The sequence below is a fragment of the Rhinichthys klamathensis genome, unplaced genomic scaffold (genome assembly GCF_029890125.1).
Source record: "Rhinichthys klamathensis goyatoka isolate OS25496 unplaced genomic scaffold, OSU_Roscu_1.1 h1tg000186l_1, whole genome shotgun sequence".
NCBI lineage: Eukaryota > Metazoa > Chordata > Actinopteri > Cypriniformes > Leuciscidae > Rhinichthys > Rhinichthys klamathensis.
The window spans coordinates 622,983-643,456 of record NW_026606714.1 but is presented as its reverse complement, the minus strand read 5'-3'; the positions used below and the strand labels follow the sequence as shown (position 1 = coordinate 643,456).

General features: G+C 38.6%; 1 protein-coding gene across 5 annotated transcripts in view; it reads left to right on the top strand.

Moving 5' to 3' along the window:
* Positions 1 to 3,021: 3,021 nt before the first annotated feature.
* Positions 3,022 to 20,474, top strand: part of ablim3 (actin binding LIM protein family, member 3) — a 76,107-nt gene continuing 58,654 nt past the window's right edge. For 3 of the 5 annotated variants that reach the window (XM_056261800.1, XM_056261799.1, XM_056261798.1), the window contains exons 1-2: positions 3,022 to 3,560; positions 13,281 to 13,418. In XM_056261800.1, the coding sequence (XP_056117775.1) occupies positions 3,548 to 3,560; positions 13,281 to 13,418 (151 nt within the window). In that variant the 5' untranslated portion in view covers positions 3,022 to 3,547. The remainder of the gene's footprint in view (positions 3,561 to 13,280; positions 13,419 to 20,474) is intronic. The other 2 variants (XM_056261801.1, XM_056261797.1) reach the window with 1 other exon arrangement.

Sequence of the window (20,474 nt, the reverse complement as noted above, 5' to 3'; positions counted from 1 at the left end):
TGTTTCTGCATTTTGTGGTTAGCATATGCATCAAAGTGTATACTTTTTTTGTTTATTTTGTAAATTTGTACATTTAAATAGTTCACCCAAAATTATCTTATTCTTTTCAACAAACATTTAATCCACAAAGCGGATTCGCTCCTGAATCAGACTGACCGGGTTCTCATGTTCAACTCACTGACTCAGTGATTTGATTACAGTTTGGGTTTACAGATTACATTGGGCTATAGTATTATCAAAAAAAAAAAACTTAAATAACAACTTAAATATTTGCACTTTGTGAATATCATACATCACAATACAGAATATACTTCAGTAATCAGTGTACACTTTCTGTTTAAAAAAAAAGATGAGTCAGTGATTTGAACTCAGGAGCCATGAACGATTCGTCATTTTCTTTTCATCAAACAGGTTGAGCCACAATTTGGACAAAAAATGATTCACTCATCAATTAGGCTGATCAGAGTTCAGCTCACTGACTCAGATATTTGGTTGCAGTTCAGGCTAACAGCCACTTTCGGCTTGCATTATCGTTAAATAATGAATTAAAAATATTGGCAGTTTGTGTTTAGTATACAGTATGTCATCATACTTCATTCAGTGTAGTGCACATTGATGAGCATTAGTGTAAACAGAATCAGGCGAGGTATAGAAATGAAATTCAAAACTGAACTTAAATGTGAACCAATTTGAACCAGTGTAAACAGTGAGTCAGTGAGTTTAAATCAGGAACCAGTTTGTCTAATTCATAAAGTGGATTTAGTATGATTTGTGGATCAACAGGTTCATTGAAAAGAAAGTTTATGGGTCTCGAATTCAAATCACTGACACAATTTTAATTTTTGTGTGAACTATTTCTTTGGTTTTCCCTGCTAAAAAAACCCCAAAGAAATAAAAAAGAAATAAAATTAAATTAAGAACAATTTAAAGATACATATTTACGATTTTTCTGTATATTCAAATGTTTGTTTCACAAGTGAAAAAAGTAATACGGGTTTGGAACGACATTAGGATACAACTTGAATTTTTGGGGAGCTCATCCTTGAAAATACCCTTTAATACAAACTGCATTTTGTGTAGCAAAAACTAATAAAAGGCTAATAAAGCTCTGGCTAGTAAATATAGCCTACCCCAGGGCAGCTCTCAGTGGGGGCAGTTCAGGGAGGCACTGCGTTCCAGTGCCCCTTTGTACCAGTGCCCTAAGGAAGAGCTACTTCCTGTTGTTGAGGACTCTGTCGTATTTCAGTACAAGGGTAAATCCAGTATATATACCCTTACTAACAGCGGCCCACGACATCCGCTGAAAATATACATACCATATTCCTGGTACAGATTGCATTGTGCGCACACTCCAGTAAAGATATGCAGGTTGTAAAACCAAAGCTATGCAGGTTATAAAATTCTATGACAAACATCTGTGAATGAAATATACCTTTTAAATGATCCCTGATTGTGTGGCGTGAGTCAGTACATTTAATTATGCTCATTTAATCATGTCATGTGATAAATGGCACACGCCTGACAGATAACTGATATCTGGCTAGTGATTTGACCTAGGCTACATAGACTTTCAAACAGGTGATCAGAATAGGCTTAAAAGATGAAATGTGATATGTAACAACATATCTATGAAGTACTCCTTTAGATGGGAGGGGAGTGAAGAAGTGCTGATGCGATGACAGGCAGAACAATGCTGACTGCTTACACTGTCTGTCTCAGACACTAACCTTATGGCCCTGTCAAAATATCTGACTGTCAGACCGAGAGCAATGCATGGTCAGGCAAAGAGAAGAGCGAAGCAGAGAGAGCATTTGGAGTTAGATAGACAGACTGAGAGAGGAAGAAAGTGTGCGAGGCGCCTGTCACATCCCTCCATTGTGCAGTTTCCTCTTGGCACTTGTTTTTGTATACACACATGTCAGTAAAATACTCGTAACACACATTAGGTTAGGACGAACAAAAGAGAACAATCTGCAAATAAGAGACTTCCTGTTTGATCCAAACGCCTGTCTGCCTCCACATAGGTCAGGGCTTTTTTGAATACAGAATAATAATGGGGAAAAAAGAAGATTTGCCATTAAGGTGCAGAGCAGTTTTATGGGTCTATGAGTATTCTGTTGAACAAACAGAGAACTTGTGAATTATAACTTTTCTAAATAGCACTGGTGTAAAGTTAGTCATGCTTCTTATTATCTCTTTGTTGGCTACAGTATATTCAGAGTGAATATATTTTTCTTTCAGAAAGGAATGAATACTGGGTTGATTAGTGAGGTTGTGCAATAAGCGAGACATAAAGTGATGAAAGAGTGACTACTAGTGTACACCAAGAGTAAAATAAATGGCAGATTGCCAGGAAAGAGGTTTTCTTCACTGACCTTGATTTGAAATGACTTTAATAACAAATGCCAATTAAAAAAAATCAGTAAGTTAGCATGTCATCTTTATTTTATTTGTTTATTTATAAAACAATTAGTAAGTCTCCAGTAAATATTTCTCAGGGTAGTCAAGTAAGTTTTTGTATTGGCTCTAAAAAAAACACATACAAATTTTTTTTTTTTTTTTATAATTTCACCATTGCCCAGTAGAAAATATATAGTAGGCTATATAGCCTAATTGAAAACATATTGTCAATAGTAAAAAAAAAAAAAAAAACAGCCTAACATCGTGCAGTTAACAATGTTTAAATCTTTAGGCCTTCATCAGTTTGTCTTAATTAATGAGCATCACGTCAAACTAAAATTTATTATAATTTACATTTATAGCGTGGTCATATGTCTTTCTCTGGAACATAATTCGGCTCCAAACGGGCTAATTATTTTCATAGTAAGAAGCTTTTGTTAGCGGGCAGGTTCCTAAATTAATCCAATTTGTCTACTGTAGCCTATTTACATTGTGTTTTTTCTAACTCTGCATAAGAGGGCGCTATACATCCATATACAGTAAATGCCGTAATCTGTGAAAACCCACCCTGCACTTTAACTTTCCCCCTGCATGACCTCACACCTCAATTTCGCTGCAAGCGACAAAAACAGAGCGCTGCCATTACAATCAACAAATCTGTTTAGCAGAGCTGCGCGCGCTTGCATTGTGGATGGGTGTGAGGAAACACGCTGCTCTGCGCTCGCTTGCCTGACGTCACCCCGGCGCGCGCTTCCATAGATGCGAGCGCGAGAGTACAGTGACAGCGCCTCGTCCACTGTACGCAACACTGCTCAGCACTATCTCAGGCTATACTCGAGAAACGCCAGCAGATCATGGAATGTGACTAGGCAACATTCCGCTTTATTTCAGGTCGGTCGTCCGCCCTGCACTCACGGGGTGCAGTAGCTACTTTAAGCCCACCGTTCCCATTATTAACCAATTGATCACTGCCCCCCATTGGGAGCTTTACAATTTGTATGAATTATTCCTCGAGTTTTTATCCCACTCTAACGGTTCGACTCTGACTACAAGCTGAGGCTCAATAACTGGATTGTATCGGTTGAACAATAGGCGACTGCTGTTGTCTGGATATTAAAATTTACTCTTGGATTATTGTCTCAGCATCATGAGCACGAGTGGTGAGTAAATTCTTGCCATTGTTACCTTGGTCTAATTGCAAAGATTAATGATATACTACTAATGCAAAATAACCGAAGTAGATAGAAATCTAAATTTAAGGTAAAATAAATAAACTTTATCTTGACCTTGTAAAATTAGAGCAGTTTGTCTTATTCCGGTGTCTTATTCAAGCGTTTGACTTCTTGCTCCTGGCATGTCCCAAAGACATTCTCACTGAATCAAGTATTTGAAATAATGATAATAATTGTAATAATAGCCGAATATAAAAAGATAATAATAGGCTATTAATAATAATTATTTCTTTCTTTTCTCTTATAAATATAATGCTATTTTATCAATAACAACAATAATAATGATAATAATAATTGTTATTATTATTCAGAGTTACAAATGAGTCTTCTGCTCAGGATTGATGAGTAGGACTGTCATTCCTTCAAAACTGACTTTGGTCATCAAATACATTTGATGAAGTTGATATTTCAACTAGTCTGACCGTTTTGCACAAGCTGAACTGAACTGAAAAAGCTGTAGAAAATTATCCTGCCAATTTGGAGATGTGAAAGGATGTTATGAAAACTTAGACATACTCTGGTGACCAGTGGGTCCAGTTTGGTGCCAGTCAGATATGCTTGGCTGCATTCATTTAGCTCTCATCCAATCATAAAAGCATTAAATGAAATCATTATTTCTGATTACATGCTGTATAAATCTGTTAGATGAAAAGACACACACCAACAGAGAATAAAAAAACAGAGAGGTGGCCAGTGCAAGATCATGTTGGTGACCAGCTCTCCTTTGAGGCTTGTGCTTCAGTCAGCTGATGCTGCAAGAGCATGACCGCTACATCTCATAAATAATGATTCTTTTATGAGAAATGTTCAGCAGAACTTTAAAAACAGAGCTGTTTTCCTGTTTGTTTGTGCGTACTTGGCAAATGCCTTGCTGTTCTGTGATTAGAAATGGTTTGCATTCTTGCAGCAAGCCGTTAAATTGCATTCTCAGCTGATGAGCGGACGGACAAGCTTTGGCCACATGTGTCCCACTCTCTGAACTAATCCACCCCTTAGTTCAGGACACACAGCTCACAGCACCAGCTCACTCTGATAAAACAATGTCACATCAGCCAATTGAGCTTGCCTTATTCATTCTTTTAAAGCATTTTGCCTGTCAGCTGGGGATGGGGCTGCTACCAGCGTGTTACCGTATGGAGAGCAAGTGTTTTAAAATGCAGACAGATGGCAAGGGAATGAGTGCAGTGGCCGAGCTGTGTCCCATGGCAAAAAAGGGCTAGCTGGAGAGCTACCAACAACAGACATGCCTGGTCCAAGAGACCTGGAGTGTTTTGCAGAACATTCACGTAAAGCTCATGACATAGCCTAATCAAACATTTTTTACTTCGCAAATAGACATGCTCTTTTTTTTTTTGTAGAAAGTCTACTGACACCAAGTCTCAAACTTACCTGATTTAGCCACTCATGCAGACACATGGCATTTGAATGGAGCAGTAACCGTGCACAATGGCGTGTTGAACACTACATTGGGCATGATAGCCTTAAGCCAGTGAAAATGCTGAGCAATTACACAGAGGTCACTTGGTCTCTCTTCATTTGCTGCTCCCTACGTTTCTTATGGTCAACTGCCATTATCAACTGCCCTCTATTTTCTGCACCACTGAGAAAACAGACAGACAAGTGAGTAGCGGAATGCTCCCTCAATCTGTTCTCCATTCCCTGTGCTTTCTGTCTTTATTTCTCTTTGTTCTCCTGTTTGATTCTCCTGCCTTCAGTAGAGTGAATATCAAAGATTTCTGTGCCTTAAAGATTAGTAAGTGATAGATAGTGATTGTTTATTAGGAAGGGCGTAGGGAAGGATTAGAAAAGGAGAGTGGGGGTACATAAAATCCTGGCTCATGAATATTATTTAAGTGATGTAACAATCTGCCAATGAATGTGACTGTGAGTCCAGCCTAAGGTTCCTGAAGTTGTCCTACCCTGCTCCTCCTGTCAGCATTCGCGACTCAGCATCCCTCACATTAATCACACGCTAGCACACACTTTTACAGAAGTGCCTCTGTCACCACTGTCCTGTCATGCCTGCCCTGTGGAGAGCAACGAAGTGGAACCCGGCTCGCCCTTCAGTGTTCAGACCTCATAAACACCAACAGTTATCTGTAAACACAGCACCCTTTTTAGCCTTTACAGCCATCTGAAAAAATCTTTCTGTTGATAATAAAATGAGCATGAATCAATATTAGGAACAAACAAAAGCAATTTAATTAACTGTCATGATATTAGCATATAGAATAAGTTTGTGTTATCTGCTCATAAAAGAAAACATTGGATTAATTTACTGTCATTATGACAAAGCCCTCTATTAATCACAAAAATTGCTTTATAAATTATATGCAGGATTGACTTGTAAAGTTTTTAATTGGAATGTAGTGTTCCACGAAGAACCTTTTTACAGAAAAGGTTATTAATATGGGAAAAAGTCTTCTTTTAAAAAGGGTTCTTTTGAGAACTGTTCACTGAAAGGTTCTTTGGGGAACCCAAAATGATTATTTTATGACATTGTTGTAAAGTGGAGGCTACGAACTTAAAAATTGCCCAGTTATGATGGTGGCTCCACTGATAAAATTTTATGCACTATGCATCTGTCTTGATGCTACTCTTGATGCTACTCTGACGTAGACCCACTATGGCACCGTAAACACACTCTCATTCCATCTGGAGTGCAGTCCGGCTCAGTGTCAGCACCCATTTGTCATTCCTGTAGCCCAACGTTATGATTTAGCAGCACTGGGAACAAAAGAGAAACACTATCATATTAACACTTGTCAAGGTTGAATTTCCTACAGATCCTTTCTAAAGATTTAATTCTCCATGCATTTCCCCTTACATATACAGGCCAATATGTTTGATGGAGCTCATTCTATAGGACCATGCAGAAATGAAAGCCAGTAGATGGACACAGACAGAGTGGCTTTTCACTGTCAGTCCTGTACAACATCTGCAAGACACATGCTATAGAAAGTGTTTTTTTTGTTGTTGTTTTTTACAGGGAAAGAGTACTACCTATAGAGGGGTTTCACCAACGTCACGTTCTGGGCGGTAACCCGGATGCGCGGCCATTATGGAGGCACTCGGATGTAAACAACAGCATGGATTGCACTGTTCATGTACTACTGAACACATTGTTACACTAATAAACCACGGAAAAAACACGTGGTAGGTGCGAAATCATATAGAGAAGGACTTGGGAAGCAGGACAGAGCGAAACATTTTGACAAACTAAAGTTAATATGTTTTATGTGGTCACATTATGTGGTAGCTGCTAAAGATCCGAACGAGTTAGCTTCTCTAGCACGTAACATTACTGCAATTCTTCCATCTATTTATTATCCCGAAATAAGATACGTTCAGATTGTCAGTCCAAAAAAGCACATGAAATTCGTTTCAAGTTACATCCATATGTGGTTTGAAATCCTATTCAAATCACATATCAGGACATCAACTCAGTCTGAACGCTCGGATTTCGCGTGGTATGTCTTAAAATGCAAACGTAATTTATAGGAAACATGCTGAAAGTCACTGCCGAAACAATGCTGTGTTGTTGCAAAGTGCCGGACGCGCAGAAAAATATTATTTCTGAAACCGGCGCAGACGAGCGTGGGAAAAAAGCAGTAGCTAACGTTATATGCCAGCCTCCTACAGTTCTGCCGTAGTAGTCCAGCGCGTCGGCTATACACATTTCCATGTTGTAACATTTAAAAAAGACAACATCTAACATTATATTGCAAATGCAACCCCTCCATCAACGCAAAGTCATTGCCATATTACCAAATAACATGCATGGACACACACGTCGGATCTGAACAGTTGCGATACACAGTGTGGACATCATTTTAGATCAGATTCCAATTTGATACAAAAATAATCGGATTTGGACTGACAGTGTGAATGTAGCCATAGTTAACATTAACTGCGTCGACATTTTAGCCATAGTCAACGCTTCATTTACATGTGTCTGATGCTGTACCTCTCTCAACCACAAACGCCTTCTTTCATCAGTTTTTTGCACTCTTCTCTTTAACTTTTGACAGTCTATAGCACTCGACATGTTTTTTCCCGATGTGACCGATTGGTACAGACAAAAACTCGACCATTTTTCAGCAGCAATAATCAGCCAAATTTGCGAGTCCATTCAGTTCAGTGGCATTATTCACGTTCTGTGCCTCCAAAATGGCCGACTTCCGGATTGATGACGCGTCGTGAAACCCCTCTATAGTGTCTGGATGTGCTGACTGGATTGTGGCGCATTGCTATTATAACAATGGAAAAGAAACTGCTACTTAATTAGAAACTTAGCTTTGACAAACAGATATTTGCATACATGGGAATGGTTTTAACTGTTTTTAACTGTTTTTATTTTATAACCCGCTAAGGATGGCATTTTCTTAAATAGATTTTGTGCTCTTCTTTGTTATTTATCTTCTCTACAGTCTCCAGTTTCTATCAGTCCAGTCAGCCCAGTTCCTATCAGAGTGATTTTGGCAAGCTCAGTTATAGTGGGCCAAGCTTATAACCCAGAATATTTGGTTTCCTGTACAGTGTCGTCTATCTCTACTCAATGAGCAATGCTAAATTGCAACTGACTAAAGGCTTTTGCTGCTCTCCATTAAATAATCCAAGGAATCATCTACTGGTCATGAAGGAGATAACTCATAGAGTGACACTAGGGATGTTCATCCAGTGACCCTGACCCAACACATTTCTCTAAACTTAGTTGAAATCCCAAATCATTAGTAACCCTGAGAGCAGATCGAAGTCCGGAGCAAGTCCTTGAGGCCCTCAGACCTCATTCTGTCTGACCTTGTGTTTGGCTGGTTTGAGTGATAATTTTTCTGACAGGGTCAGTTCAGCTCCTGTCGCTACAGCAGCGTTGGCTTGAATGTAGCAGTAGTCATATATCAAATTTAGTCAGGTTCTCCAGAGGCCCATGTCTACTACTGTACTGCAAACAGGTTTTTGAATTCTCTAAGGGGCAGTTTATACGACACTGTTTTCAACTAAAAACGGAAAACTTTTCATGCGTTTTGGCCGAGCATTTACACGAGTCACGACAACTCCATTTTGGGGGCCTGAAAATGCAAACTTTTGAAAATAAGTTTCAAAATTGTAAACTACAAAAATACAAATTTGTGAAAAAGTTCAGTCTATAGACCTTATGTAGCCCCACCCCTTTTTATCACTGCAAGCGTTGTGTTCTGTCTTCCGGTTTGTATTTCCACAACATGAAAGATCGTATGGATTAATTAATGAACCGCTCGTTTTAAAATTGACCCGGTCTACTGACATTTGTTACGACATCTGTTTCAAACATTATAATGCTCTTGATAACTTTCGTTAACTCTACAACAAATCCACTTCACCAGCTAATTACTCTTTCACAGCGATGCTATAGAACTGTACAGAGCTACAGCAAAACGGAAGTTCAAACACGAAATTCTAAAGATAGCAGCGCGCTTGTTTCTCTGGCAATGGCACTACTGGGCTGGCAGCATAATACAGTGTTTTTAGTCGTTTTCACGGATCGTTGTGAATGGGGATTGTTTTGACAAATGATGTTTTATTAACAAAGTTAGGGAGGAGCACGTTCAGTTAATTAACACGAGTGGAGTGCACTCAGCAATCACTGATAAGAGGTATATATAGATTCAGCAATCTCACCTCACTCCATTGATAGTTTAGCAGCATCCCTCCACCGCCCCTTCTCCACACTTCCAGTCCTAAACACTTACATAGGGGGGAGTACTCTGGGTTCGGGCCAAACTCCGAGCTCGGAGCCCTCCCCCCGGACAGCACGCCAAATACGCATTAAACCTTATCCACTCTAATTGTATGTAAGTGTGAACTCGTGAACATTGTCGTCTGTACGTGAAAATCGCAAAGGAAAAAACGGTTCTGTTTTTAGCAAATCGTCGTTGTGTAAACGTACCCCAAATACCTGATTTCCAACTCCCACTTTTCTTAAGCAGGTTCCAGTGGGTGTTGAACGATTATGATGTTCTTTTTAAACCTATAACAGAGGAATTAACAGTAACAAACAATATAAGGATTTGTAATGAGAACAAAGATTTAAAGTAATGAAAGGTCATTCAAATTAAATAATGGCTTAACAAATTGTGTTACTTTTTAAGATATACACATTCAAAAGTTAGAGGTCAGTAACTTTTATTCATATATATATATATATATATATATATATATATATATATATATAATCAGGATCACAGTTTCCACAAATTTTTAAGCTGCATAACTGGTTTAAACATTGACAATAATAAGAAATGTTTCTTGAGCAGCAAATCAGCGTATTAGAATAATTTCTGAATGATCATGTGACACTGAAGACTGGAGTTAAAAATTCAGCTTTGCCATAAAATAAAAAAATAAAATGTAAAATACTTTTAAATAGAAAAGATGTATTTTAAATTTCAATAATATTTCTCAATATTATTGTTTTTAATATTAGTGATCAAATAAATGCAGCCTCGAGACTTTTAAAAAATATTAAAAATCTTACAGAGTCCGGCCCCAAACTTTTGCATGATAGATACCCTATTTGTTAAGCCATATATTTATATTTTTATCCCATCAGATTTTGCAGCCAAATTTATCACAGTAAATGATAAAAATATCAGATTCTATATTGTTTTAGATATGTGGAATGAATATATTATTTGTTGTACATTTATACATTTGTTATTTTAAGTAAACTATGCTGTTAACAACCACCAAAAACACAATTAGAACTGGTCAGAATTATTCTTGTCGCAAGTAAGAGTTCTGGCTCTACTAAGGAAACAGGAGTGTTACTTAGCCATTAATTTTATCACTGGATTTAAAGGTCTTCACTCGGTGCTCATTACTGTGAAGGATAAGTGGACTCTGTCTGGCCACAAGGTCTTGTTTACACCTCTCTTCTGCCTGGCTATGGAGGAATTGAGAGCAGCCTTGTCACCTCCACTCTCCCACAATCCTGTGTGACTATAATCCGTAGGAGACTCCTCTGCTGAGGGCAGAAATAGCAGTGGCCCCTTAGGTCCTGTGGTTATCACCTTACACCTTGCATCGGATGTAACCGGCCCTTTTGCTATATATTGCTCAATATCAGTGCTCTAAAGTTTCTCTGAAGAACTAGGCTTCTTTGAATCTACCTTTTTGTACATTCAGCATTTTAATTATTTATGTATTTATTGAGAGAGAGAGTATAACTCAGTTTTTTTTGTTTTTTTTTGTGCAAACCGAGAGGAATTTGTGGCAACATGTTTAAACCATTGAAACTGTAAGACAACTCAAGAGTGACCTATTTTGGGGTTTGGGGATTTGTTGTTTTTATTTTAACTGAGAAGACTGTCAAGTAAGTATCAATAATAGACAGTTTCCTTCTTAAAACCTGAATTAATTTGAATATAGATTTTAGCCTCTATTACAGGAATACTTTCTACTAATACTAAAGCATGAATGAAAGGTATCTAATGTAGGAGCCATTAAAAACTTTAATCCTTTGTGCATGTCCTCCCCTGATCTGTGCATGTGGTATAGCAGGGATTACACAGCCTGTTTACACCCATCCATAGGCCCCTCTTGCAAGTGGGCTTCCAGCACAGCGACACCCATAAATGACAGGTGAATGATTCCTGAAAGACATTATTGTCTTTTAACGGCATGAAGTTTATTCTCTTTTGAGCTGTCACCTCTGTTTATTTGAGTGTTATGTGAAAGCTTATGGGGAGCTCACAGTCTAGCAATGCTTTGGGGAAAATAGCTCTCACACATTACCATAAATGCTTCTGGTTTTGTGATATTGCAAAACATCTCTTATTTGCTCTTTTGTGGCTGTTATCTGCTTTTAACAGCGTCATGACTTTACTGCACTCTTCACTGACAAAAGACCGTTGGCTCGCAGAGCTGAGGGCCACACACAGAATTCAGAAAAGAGCTCTGGAAGTCGGCCAGGCAGCGTGTTGCTCTGCCAAAAGAATAAGTGCTCACAATATTATCAGTGTGAGATTGAGCCACTGGAGGAGGCATAACAGCATTAATGGATCATTGTTCTTCAGCTGTGGATGAAGAAAAGTCAATGAAACTCTCTATTCCAATAGACTGAAAATATGCGAAGTAATCTTCTAGTACAAAACATTGTTTGTTGCAGTGAAAATGCTCTTTAAAGCCCTCAGATGCTTGACCAGTTTACCAATATGCTATATGTACTTATCATACAGATATTTGGATTTTTTGTAATTTAATAACACTGTTAAATATAATCTTTAGCAAATCTCAAAATGAATATATTTTTTTGTATTCTGTTCATTCTGTTGTTGTGATGCTTGATCTTAAATTATTGATTTTAGTTATAAGTGTTTTTTTTTTTTGACAAAATAAATAGTATTGAAATTCAATATCTTCTAGTACAAGACATTTTTTTTTGCATTGAAAATGTTTTCAGCCCACAGAATGAGATACACGACCATTTTACCAATAAACTGTTTGTTGCATAGATATTTTGATAATACTTACTTATAATAATAATTTCTAGTTATTCATATTTTTATTTATTAACACTGTTAAATGTAGCAGATATCAAATTGAATAGATTTTTTGTATTCTATTCACTATAATGTCCAATTTCTTACGTTCCTAAGTGCCTATTTTCACTTTTAATTTCACTTGATTGTAGTTGTCTTGTTTTAATATATTTGGCAAGTATCAAATTACAGTGCCGGCCATTTATCGTTTATCTGCTATAACGTGAAAATATTTATTGACTTATTTTTGTCGGCCAGAAATTTAATATTGGTGCATCCCTAATAACTCAGGTTCAGGTGAGGGCACATTGATAAGCATGATTTATTGTTGGAAAAATAAGTTTTCTGATCAGTATCACTTCCTGACTTGACACTTTGCTTGCTGATTACATTTGTCTTATCCAACATGCACATAAAACCCTCATTAAACCCTAGTTTCCAGTGTGCTTTACCAGGTCAGTTAGTTTTTGAATGCTTGTTCCTGGCTGTCACCATGGCTCTCTTTCTCAGATAAATCTGATCGCAGGCCTGGCAGCTCTGCCCTGTTGCCAGCATTGTAGCTGAAATAATGGAGATCAGGGTAGTAGGGCATGCATGTGCCCTTGCTGTTTTCGACATTTTCCCCCAGTTAAATCCTTTTAGACTAAAGCAAGAACAACAGTTGCTACAGTGATTGCACAATAATTGATTTATTCACTGGCTAAGTGTTTGAATGCCTGTTATGCATCTTTAATAGGAGAACAATCAGCACAAAACATCCAGCCATCAATACAGAGAAAGAGAGAGAGAGCAAAGGAAATTATTTATGTAACCCTCAGACCTATTATTTGAGGGTACTTTTGGTTTAACAATAGAAAATACATCAATGCACCAATATAAAAATTCTGGCCAATCTTGATAAGGCTATAATTATTTCTGTGTAATGGTAAATGTTAAAATACTATACTACTTTGTTTTAGCATTTATAATGATTTATTTAGAGACTAAATAAATCATTGTACATTTTTATTGTAAATTAAAACCAATAGTCAATTTAGGCATCACAACATTATAAAGTCTAATATCAGCCAATAACGATATGGTCTTCTCATGTCCGTTACTTATTGCCTTTTTGTCTTTTCCCCAATAGTACCCTATCAGCAAAGCTCGTGCAACAGTGAACGGAGCTCTGGACCAATCCACTGCTTTCGCTGCCGGGAGGTGTGCAAAGGAGAGGTGGTACGAGTGCAACATGTCCACTTCCACATCAAATGCTTCACCTGCCAAGGTAAGAGTCAAGTCTTTGGCCGTAATGCATTGGTTACCTCTCAGAGCCATCTTTTAATTATGGGAAATGCTTGCATGTTGGCTTGGATTTGTTCCAGATATAGCCTACAGTTTCCAATAGATTCTATTCGGTAATAACACTTCATTAAGAACTAAAGCAGCGCTCTCTGCTTCTGACCTAATAGCAGTTTGGCATCAGTGGTTAGAAGCAGTGGATTTCTGATTTAATGATGCTGGCTGTGCTCCTGGGGCTGTCTGAAGTAGGGACCTGTTGGATAATGAGATCCTCTGGCCTCACGTCGTCAAGATCTTAGCTCAGTGATGCCCCATAGCGTTGCCCTCAATTATCAGTGACGTCAAGACATTAAAATATAAAACGAATATGAATGATGTGACCAGGAACTCTCACCTTTAGATTGTTAGATTCAAAATATGGAAGACCCTCGAGTGATGGACTCATTTCGGTTTAATGAGCTTTTATAAGGGCTACGTTTCCTTGCTTACACTCAAACCGGTGTTGCCACATGGTCCCTGCGTTGCATTTATGGGGTTGCTGTGGTAACCGTGTGGAGGGGCACCCTGCCCGTGGTTGGTGGTTATTCTCAGCTACACTATCAAACGAACAGCCAATAGCTGCCTCCCATAGCAAACCCTAGGGCATAGTTGGTAGGGAAGAGGGGGGCTCATATATGGAAAGACGGGGTGGGAGAGACCGAGTTGAAAGAGAATGGTAGCCTCCTTCCATCCCTCCATTATGACATCACGAGTTGCCTTGGAGCACATGAAGTTACTCAACAATAACAGTCCTTTTCCTTTTTGCTTTCTCCAACTTAAATTCGCCCGCTCTCCAAGGGCTGCTTATCTTCCATGAAAATTGCCTTGAGCAATAATGTATGTCACCTCTAATTCAACACCACACCTTATCTCATGATTTTGCGTTATATATTATTGTTGGCGTGAGTGTTAGCCGTGCACCATGAGTGTAGGAAGTCCAACTGCTGTTTCAACAGCTCATATCTCTCTCCAGCGTGGAACAATGCCTTGTCATTGTTGCAGAATGGCTTGTTTACAGTCCAGTGGCTAATGGTTCGGCTTCTGTGCATGCTGTGTTTTGTTTGGTTGGGAGAACGGAGTGTGCTGATGAGCCGTGGGGCTTTGAGGCCCAGTTAACTGGATAAAGGGGCAACATTTGTGGGGTATTTCACAGGACTCTCAGCTCACTCAGCATGTACTGTCACAGGTCAGCGGGGTCACATTGGAGTCGCAGTTGCCGGTGTTCATAAACAGGTGACAATCCGCTTTCATCCCTTTTGTTATGGCCAAAAACTAAACATGGATGATTAGTATGTCCATAATGTTTTATTTGTCTCCAGAGTCTGTGTTTTATTTAAAGAAAAAAAGAAAACGTCCCTGTGGCAACATTTCTGAAAAATAGCTTATTTTGTGACACTTTGAAAAGTGAAATGTACAGTAAGTGGTGCTAAAACATGTTCAGTTTTATCCGAAACAGATGAACATGCAACATTTTATTATGTTGGTTGTACGTATCGCTGCAGTTCAGAAATGAAATCTCTGGTGAGTTGCAATAAAAGTTTAATGGTCTGTCCCATTTGAAAATAAAGTACTGTACCACCTACTCTAAATGCATTGTATATGTGGTAAAATAGTTTTAAATGGTAAAAGTGTTTTGAGATCATAATATTCTATTGTGCAAGGAACCACCCAAAAATAATTATTTATTAATTGATAATCTGCCCCTGTAATCATAATTTGTGTGAATAGGAAGGAATAAATGTTGTTGGTGTTTTGCTGTCTCTTTAATACAGGTCATTTTTGGGGGTTTTGCAAAAATGTAGTTAGAGGCACGTTTTTCCAATGAGCCTATGTTGGTTTTATCCATCAGAGTTTCAGTTTAATTTCAAAATGCATGCTGTTGGAATCCATGACTGACTTGGTAATCGGTCTAAAATCAATAATTTGTAATGGAATTATTTGGTTTGGGCTACAATCAAGTAGATTACATTGGTTGGCTTTACTTGACGATATGCCTTTGCAAGCAGGATGAGATTAAGAAAAGGAGATACATTTGGAATTATAGTTAATTGAAACAGCAAGCACTCAAGCACACAGGAATAAACATGTGGGCCAAGGTCATGTAGATACAGCTGAAGCTGAGGCAGTGGAAACGTTTTCAGTGGGAGTTTACATAGGCTTTTGCCATGAGAAGAGGTGGATGCTGTAGTGTACACACAGGTACTGTATGACTCAACCAGCTGTTTTCAAGGATACACCAATGATCAGTTTGTGTAAAGGTGAGGCAGCCAGGCATATTACTGGTACTTACTTGCTGTGTATGAAACACATGTCCATAGACATAAAGGGCCATATTTTAACGATCTAAGCGCATGGTCTAAAGCGCAGGGCGCAAGACATGCACTTAAGGCGTGTCTGAATCCCCTTTTGCTAGTTTAACGATGGGAAAAATGGTCGCGCCCGGCACATGGTCTAAATTGCTATTTGCATGGCGGAATTTGCAAGCGGAAAGACTCGCGTCTCCAGAGGAGATACCCCTCGCTGCAGACTGTAGCGCGGTGACGTCACGTATTCACGCCACTTATGTCCGTCACGTATGTCCGTCGTTACCATGCATGCGCCCTACATTTTATCTTGTTCGAGAAGCTGTTTCACTCGGATATACATCGCAATAGAGAAGAAAAGATTATCGCAACTTCCGTTTCATGACGACTTCAAAAGGTATCTTCCTGTGTAGACATTAGGCAGCGAGCAAAGTCCCTTTCAAGGAAAGTCTGTTTACTTGGCGGCCATATTTGCAAAGCAGCTATTTCGGGCATCCAAGACCAAGTCCTGTCTATTTCAATGTGGGAATCCAAACTGCTTGCCGAACTCACAATTAAATAACATATTTCAAGTCAGCAAAAAAAATCTGACATGAACTGTCCCATAAATGCTCATGTGCAGCCCTAAGCGTGCGTCTCAGGTTTAGGACCATGCTTCTAACAGCAGCTGCAGTGACGCAATAACTTTACCAATCAGCGATTTGCTCTTTTATTTAAGTTGGGACGTATTCCACCATATTGCTCGTTGCAGTTTCTCCCATTTATAAGTAATAAGAGTGCACCATCTTTGTATATCTCTTTGCAGTGAGGCAGCTTTTGTAACAGATCTCTAAAGGTTTGTTCTTTTGCTTTATTTCATCCTTCCTCATTGTGTACACACATCCTTTCAAGCACACACACACACATATACATGCACATTCATGCATGCACACACATGTTCATGCAAAGGCAAATTTTGTTTGTTTCTGCATTACTATTGTGGGGTTCTTGCTAGATGTGCAGGCACTAAAAACTCATTAAATCTATATCTGGTTGTGCATTTATTTCCCCTATTCAAATAAAAGTCAGATTGGAGACTAACAGCGCTGTGCGGGGGATGGAAGTCACACACTTGTTCTGACCTCCTGACTCCTTTCTAGCTTTCTAGTTGGCTCTTCTCTCTCTCCTACATGAATGCAAACAGATAATGAACACAGCTGTGCAACTATTTATATCATAGAGACATTCAGTGGCCCCAAAATGTATTTGGACAGGACTTTGAAAAGTTTGAATGTCATTGCATTGCAGAACAAAAGTGGCAGGTCATTAAGCCTTTTTAAAAGCTGAGAGTTAATTGGCTGCGTAAGGGTACGCTCACATATCGCGTCTTTTGCGCGCTCAAGTTCGTTATTTCAAATGTAGGCGAGCGGTATGCGCGCTCATAATGGAAGCGACGCGGTCGCGGTGCGACGCGCTCGTTTTTTCCATGCGTGTCCGCGCCGCATCGAGATAAAAATATCTCAACTTTTCAGAATGCCGCAAGCGCACCATAAGCGCACAGTAGGCCACGTGACAAGAACCAACCGGAGCGCAACCGCCCTAGCGCTTTGGAAAAAGGGGAATGCGGCGCGCCCAGCGTTTTCTACACGTTTTTAGGCGCTATATGTGAATCCGGCCTAAGAAGGCATATGCAGATTCTGTTACGTTTCCTATGCATTCCTATAATGATAAGCCAGTCTGAAAAAACTAAAAATTCTTGAACTCTCCCAAGAGTCACACAAACAAACAAATGGACAAATAAATGTCAGTGTCAGGTGTGGGGGTGGTGAAAGGAGCGAGGGGTGATGGGCTTTTATTTAATTAAAAAAAAAACACAAAGTACCCTGAGGGGGAAACAAGAGACTAGACTAGACTAGACTAGACTAGACTCAAGAGGTTACATTAAACAACGATCCAGCACAGGACTGAAAACACAGGTGGGGCAAATTAACTAATAATCAGGTAACAAGATGGGAGGGGCTATACAATGACAGGAGAGCACATGGCACAAGGAAACACATGACAATCCACCAAACTTGACAAACACATGAGCACATGGCCAGTAAACAGAATCACCAGCCATGTGCCCCAACAAAACAAGACATGAACATGCAGTTAATGAGAACACTCATAAGCCACGTGTTCACACAAAACATGACAACATGAAAGCATGCTGCCAGTGATAAACACAAGCTGCATGCAACACAGCACAAGACAAAACATGACATGAAAGCATATGAAACAAGGCACAGGCAAGACAAAACAGGAGTGTCAGGGCTCTGTCACAAAACCAAGAAATAGACTAGACAGAAGTGACAGAACCCAGACAGCAGATGCTCTAAACATCAAATTGCTGTAGTTGTGTACTGTAAAGCAGCTGTGATGGGGTTGATAAAAGGGTCAGTTACAATATGTGTTGTGTGGAGCCCCTCTCTTCCTGAGTTGTCAGCCGCTGGAGGAGGAAGACTGAGCAGGATGGGAGCTTCACGTAACTATGGCAACGTATGCCCGTCCAATCATTAAGCCCATGCGATAGTTGCTGGGGAGACATTCTCCTACAGATGGAAGGACAGTGGCAGTATTAGAGACTGAATTCCCTATGTTGTTCCTGGAGATCAAGAGAAGGTGTCAGGAATTAGCCTACTGCACGTCAACATAGAGAAACCCCAGACTGGAAATTGGACCATCTATATTGATCTGGAATAAATTAATATGCATTCATTCTACAACCTGTGAATAATACAGGGGTTTTACTTTGTAATTTCCAAATAGGCTCATGTCAGATAAAAGTTCCATCTAAAGCAGTGTAGATTAAAATATCTCAAAGAGGTTAAGCTTGAATTGGAGGAATGAATACTGTCTCTCTTTGGAGGGCTCCTGCATCATTAGGCATTTTTCAGAGAGGTTAGTAGGTTAATGAAAGCAGCTAAAGGAGAGACACAGCCTTGGAGAGATGGAAACAAAGACATGCTGAAAACATTGTTTCTGTCTGTTTAAATCAAGTTTAGAGGTTTAACAGGAAGCAAGAATAATGTACACTGATCGCAGAGATGCGATGGAGTGCAAGTGGAGGAATTTTATCACTTGGTAACACAGGTGCCTCAAAAGCATTTTTACAGTTCATTTTTACATAGGTATTATGTTCAATTTCTTATATATCAGCAGGTTGTACTTTTTTCAAATTAAAGTAGAAATGTTACTTTACTAATATTTACATATGATTAGATACCAATATTAAATATAAATAATAAAAATATAAATAATTTTTTTCTTTTTTATCAATTATTTGATTGGAAAAAAAAAGATAGCAATGGCCGGTTTGATATAGATGACGCATATCGTGTTGATGTACAGTTGTAAGATGATTAGCCAGAATAAAAAGTATAGTTTTTATTATATTTATTTTTTGAAAATGGGATAGCAGTGACAGTTTTTATGACTCGTTTACATTTAGTTAGTGATATGATGAGCATGAATGTGTAGGACTTTGTTGATGCGGTGTCATTATTTATTTTTATTCATGCTTCGGAATAATAGATGATGCCCTAATAGACTACAGAAGATAAGTACTTAAGTGGGAGTGCCATTGAGTCTCACTTTTGAGGAAACTTCAGCCCCTTGGATTTATTTAACTATTATCAACATATCCATAATTTCTTTGTTGTCACTCCTTTGATTTCGTGTGGTTACTCACTCCACAAAAGACCATCTGGTTGCTCAGTGGAGGGCCGTGTTAGGGCCCTGAGGGGACTAATCACTTCCTCTTCTCTCACTACACTCTCACTCCATCTTTCATTCAGTCAAAACAGCACATTAATTACAGTTGATGAGTTTCCCATTAGCTCCAGCAAGGTTGGAGAGAAGCGACACAGTAGGTAGAAAGAGGCACAGACAGGTATAGGCAGGAAGACAAGGGGACCATTGTCATAGGCAGAGGCACATGCTGAGCTGTGAATCATAGAGCATCATCTCTAGGGTTGGGAATCCAAAATTGATTCCAATTTTGGGATTGTATACTTAAGATCAGGAATCGGATAGCCTACTTGTAATAAAATTACAATTTCAATTCCGCTTATTGATTCCTGTGTGCACATTTTAATGTAATTTCAAACCATTTTCAAGTCTAATAAAGTCTAATAAACATTAATGTTAATCAAAGAACAAAAGAAAAAGAAAATCACTCACTGATCTTGACTGAATAACCTTTGTGACTTTAATAAGGGCTAATATTTTATTTATAAAAAGAAAACTATGCAGTGTTATTTTACATTTGGTTACAATTTCTGTACCTGAACTTTTCAGTTTTATTTATTTGGGATATTAATAATTTGTTTCTTTATTTGTATTACTGTTTACTTGTCTTAAATAATGTGTGAAATGTATATTAGTTCAAGTTGTTTTTGCTGTGGTATTTTTGTTAAAACTATAGGAAAATGTTCTTTAGGCTGTTGATTTCTGTTCATGGAAATCAGCTTCAATAAAACGTTTTGCCAAAACAGAATAAATATGTTTGATATAAATGTTTGACTAAATGTTTTTACCTTATTGTAATCGAAACTGGGAATCAATAAGAATCGGAATCGATAAGCTGAATCAGATCGTTAAAATTCAAGTGATAGCCAAAACCCAACCCTAATCATCTCCAAAGCCATTTAGGTGAAATGGAGAATGAATCTGGATAC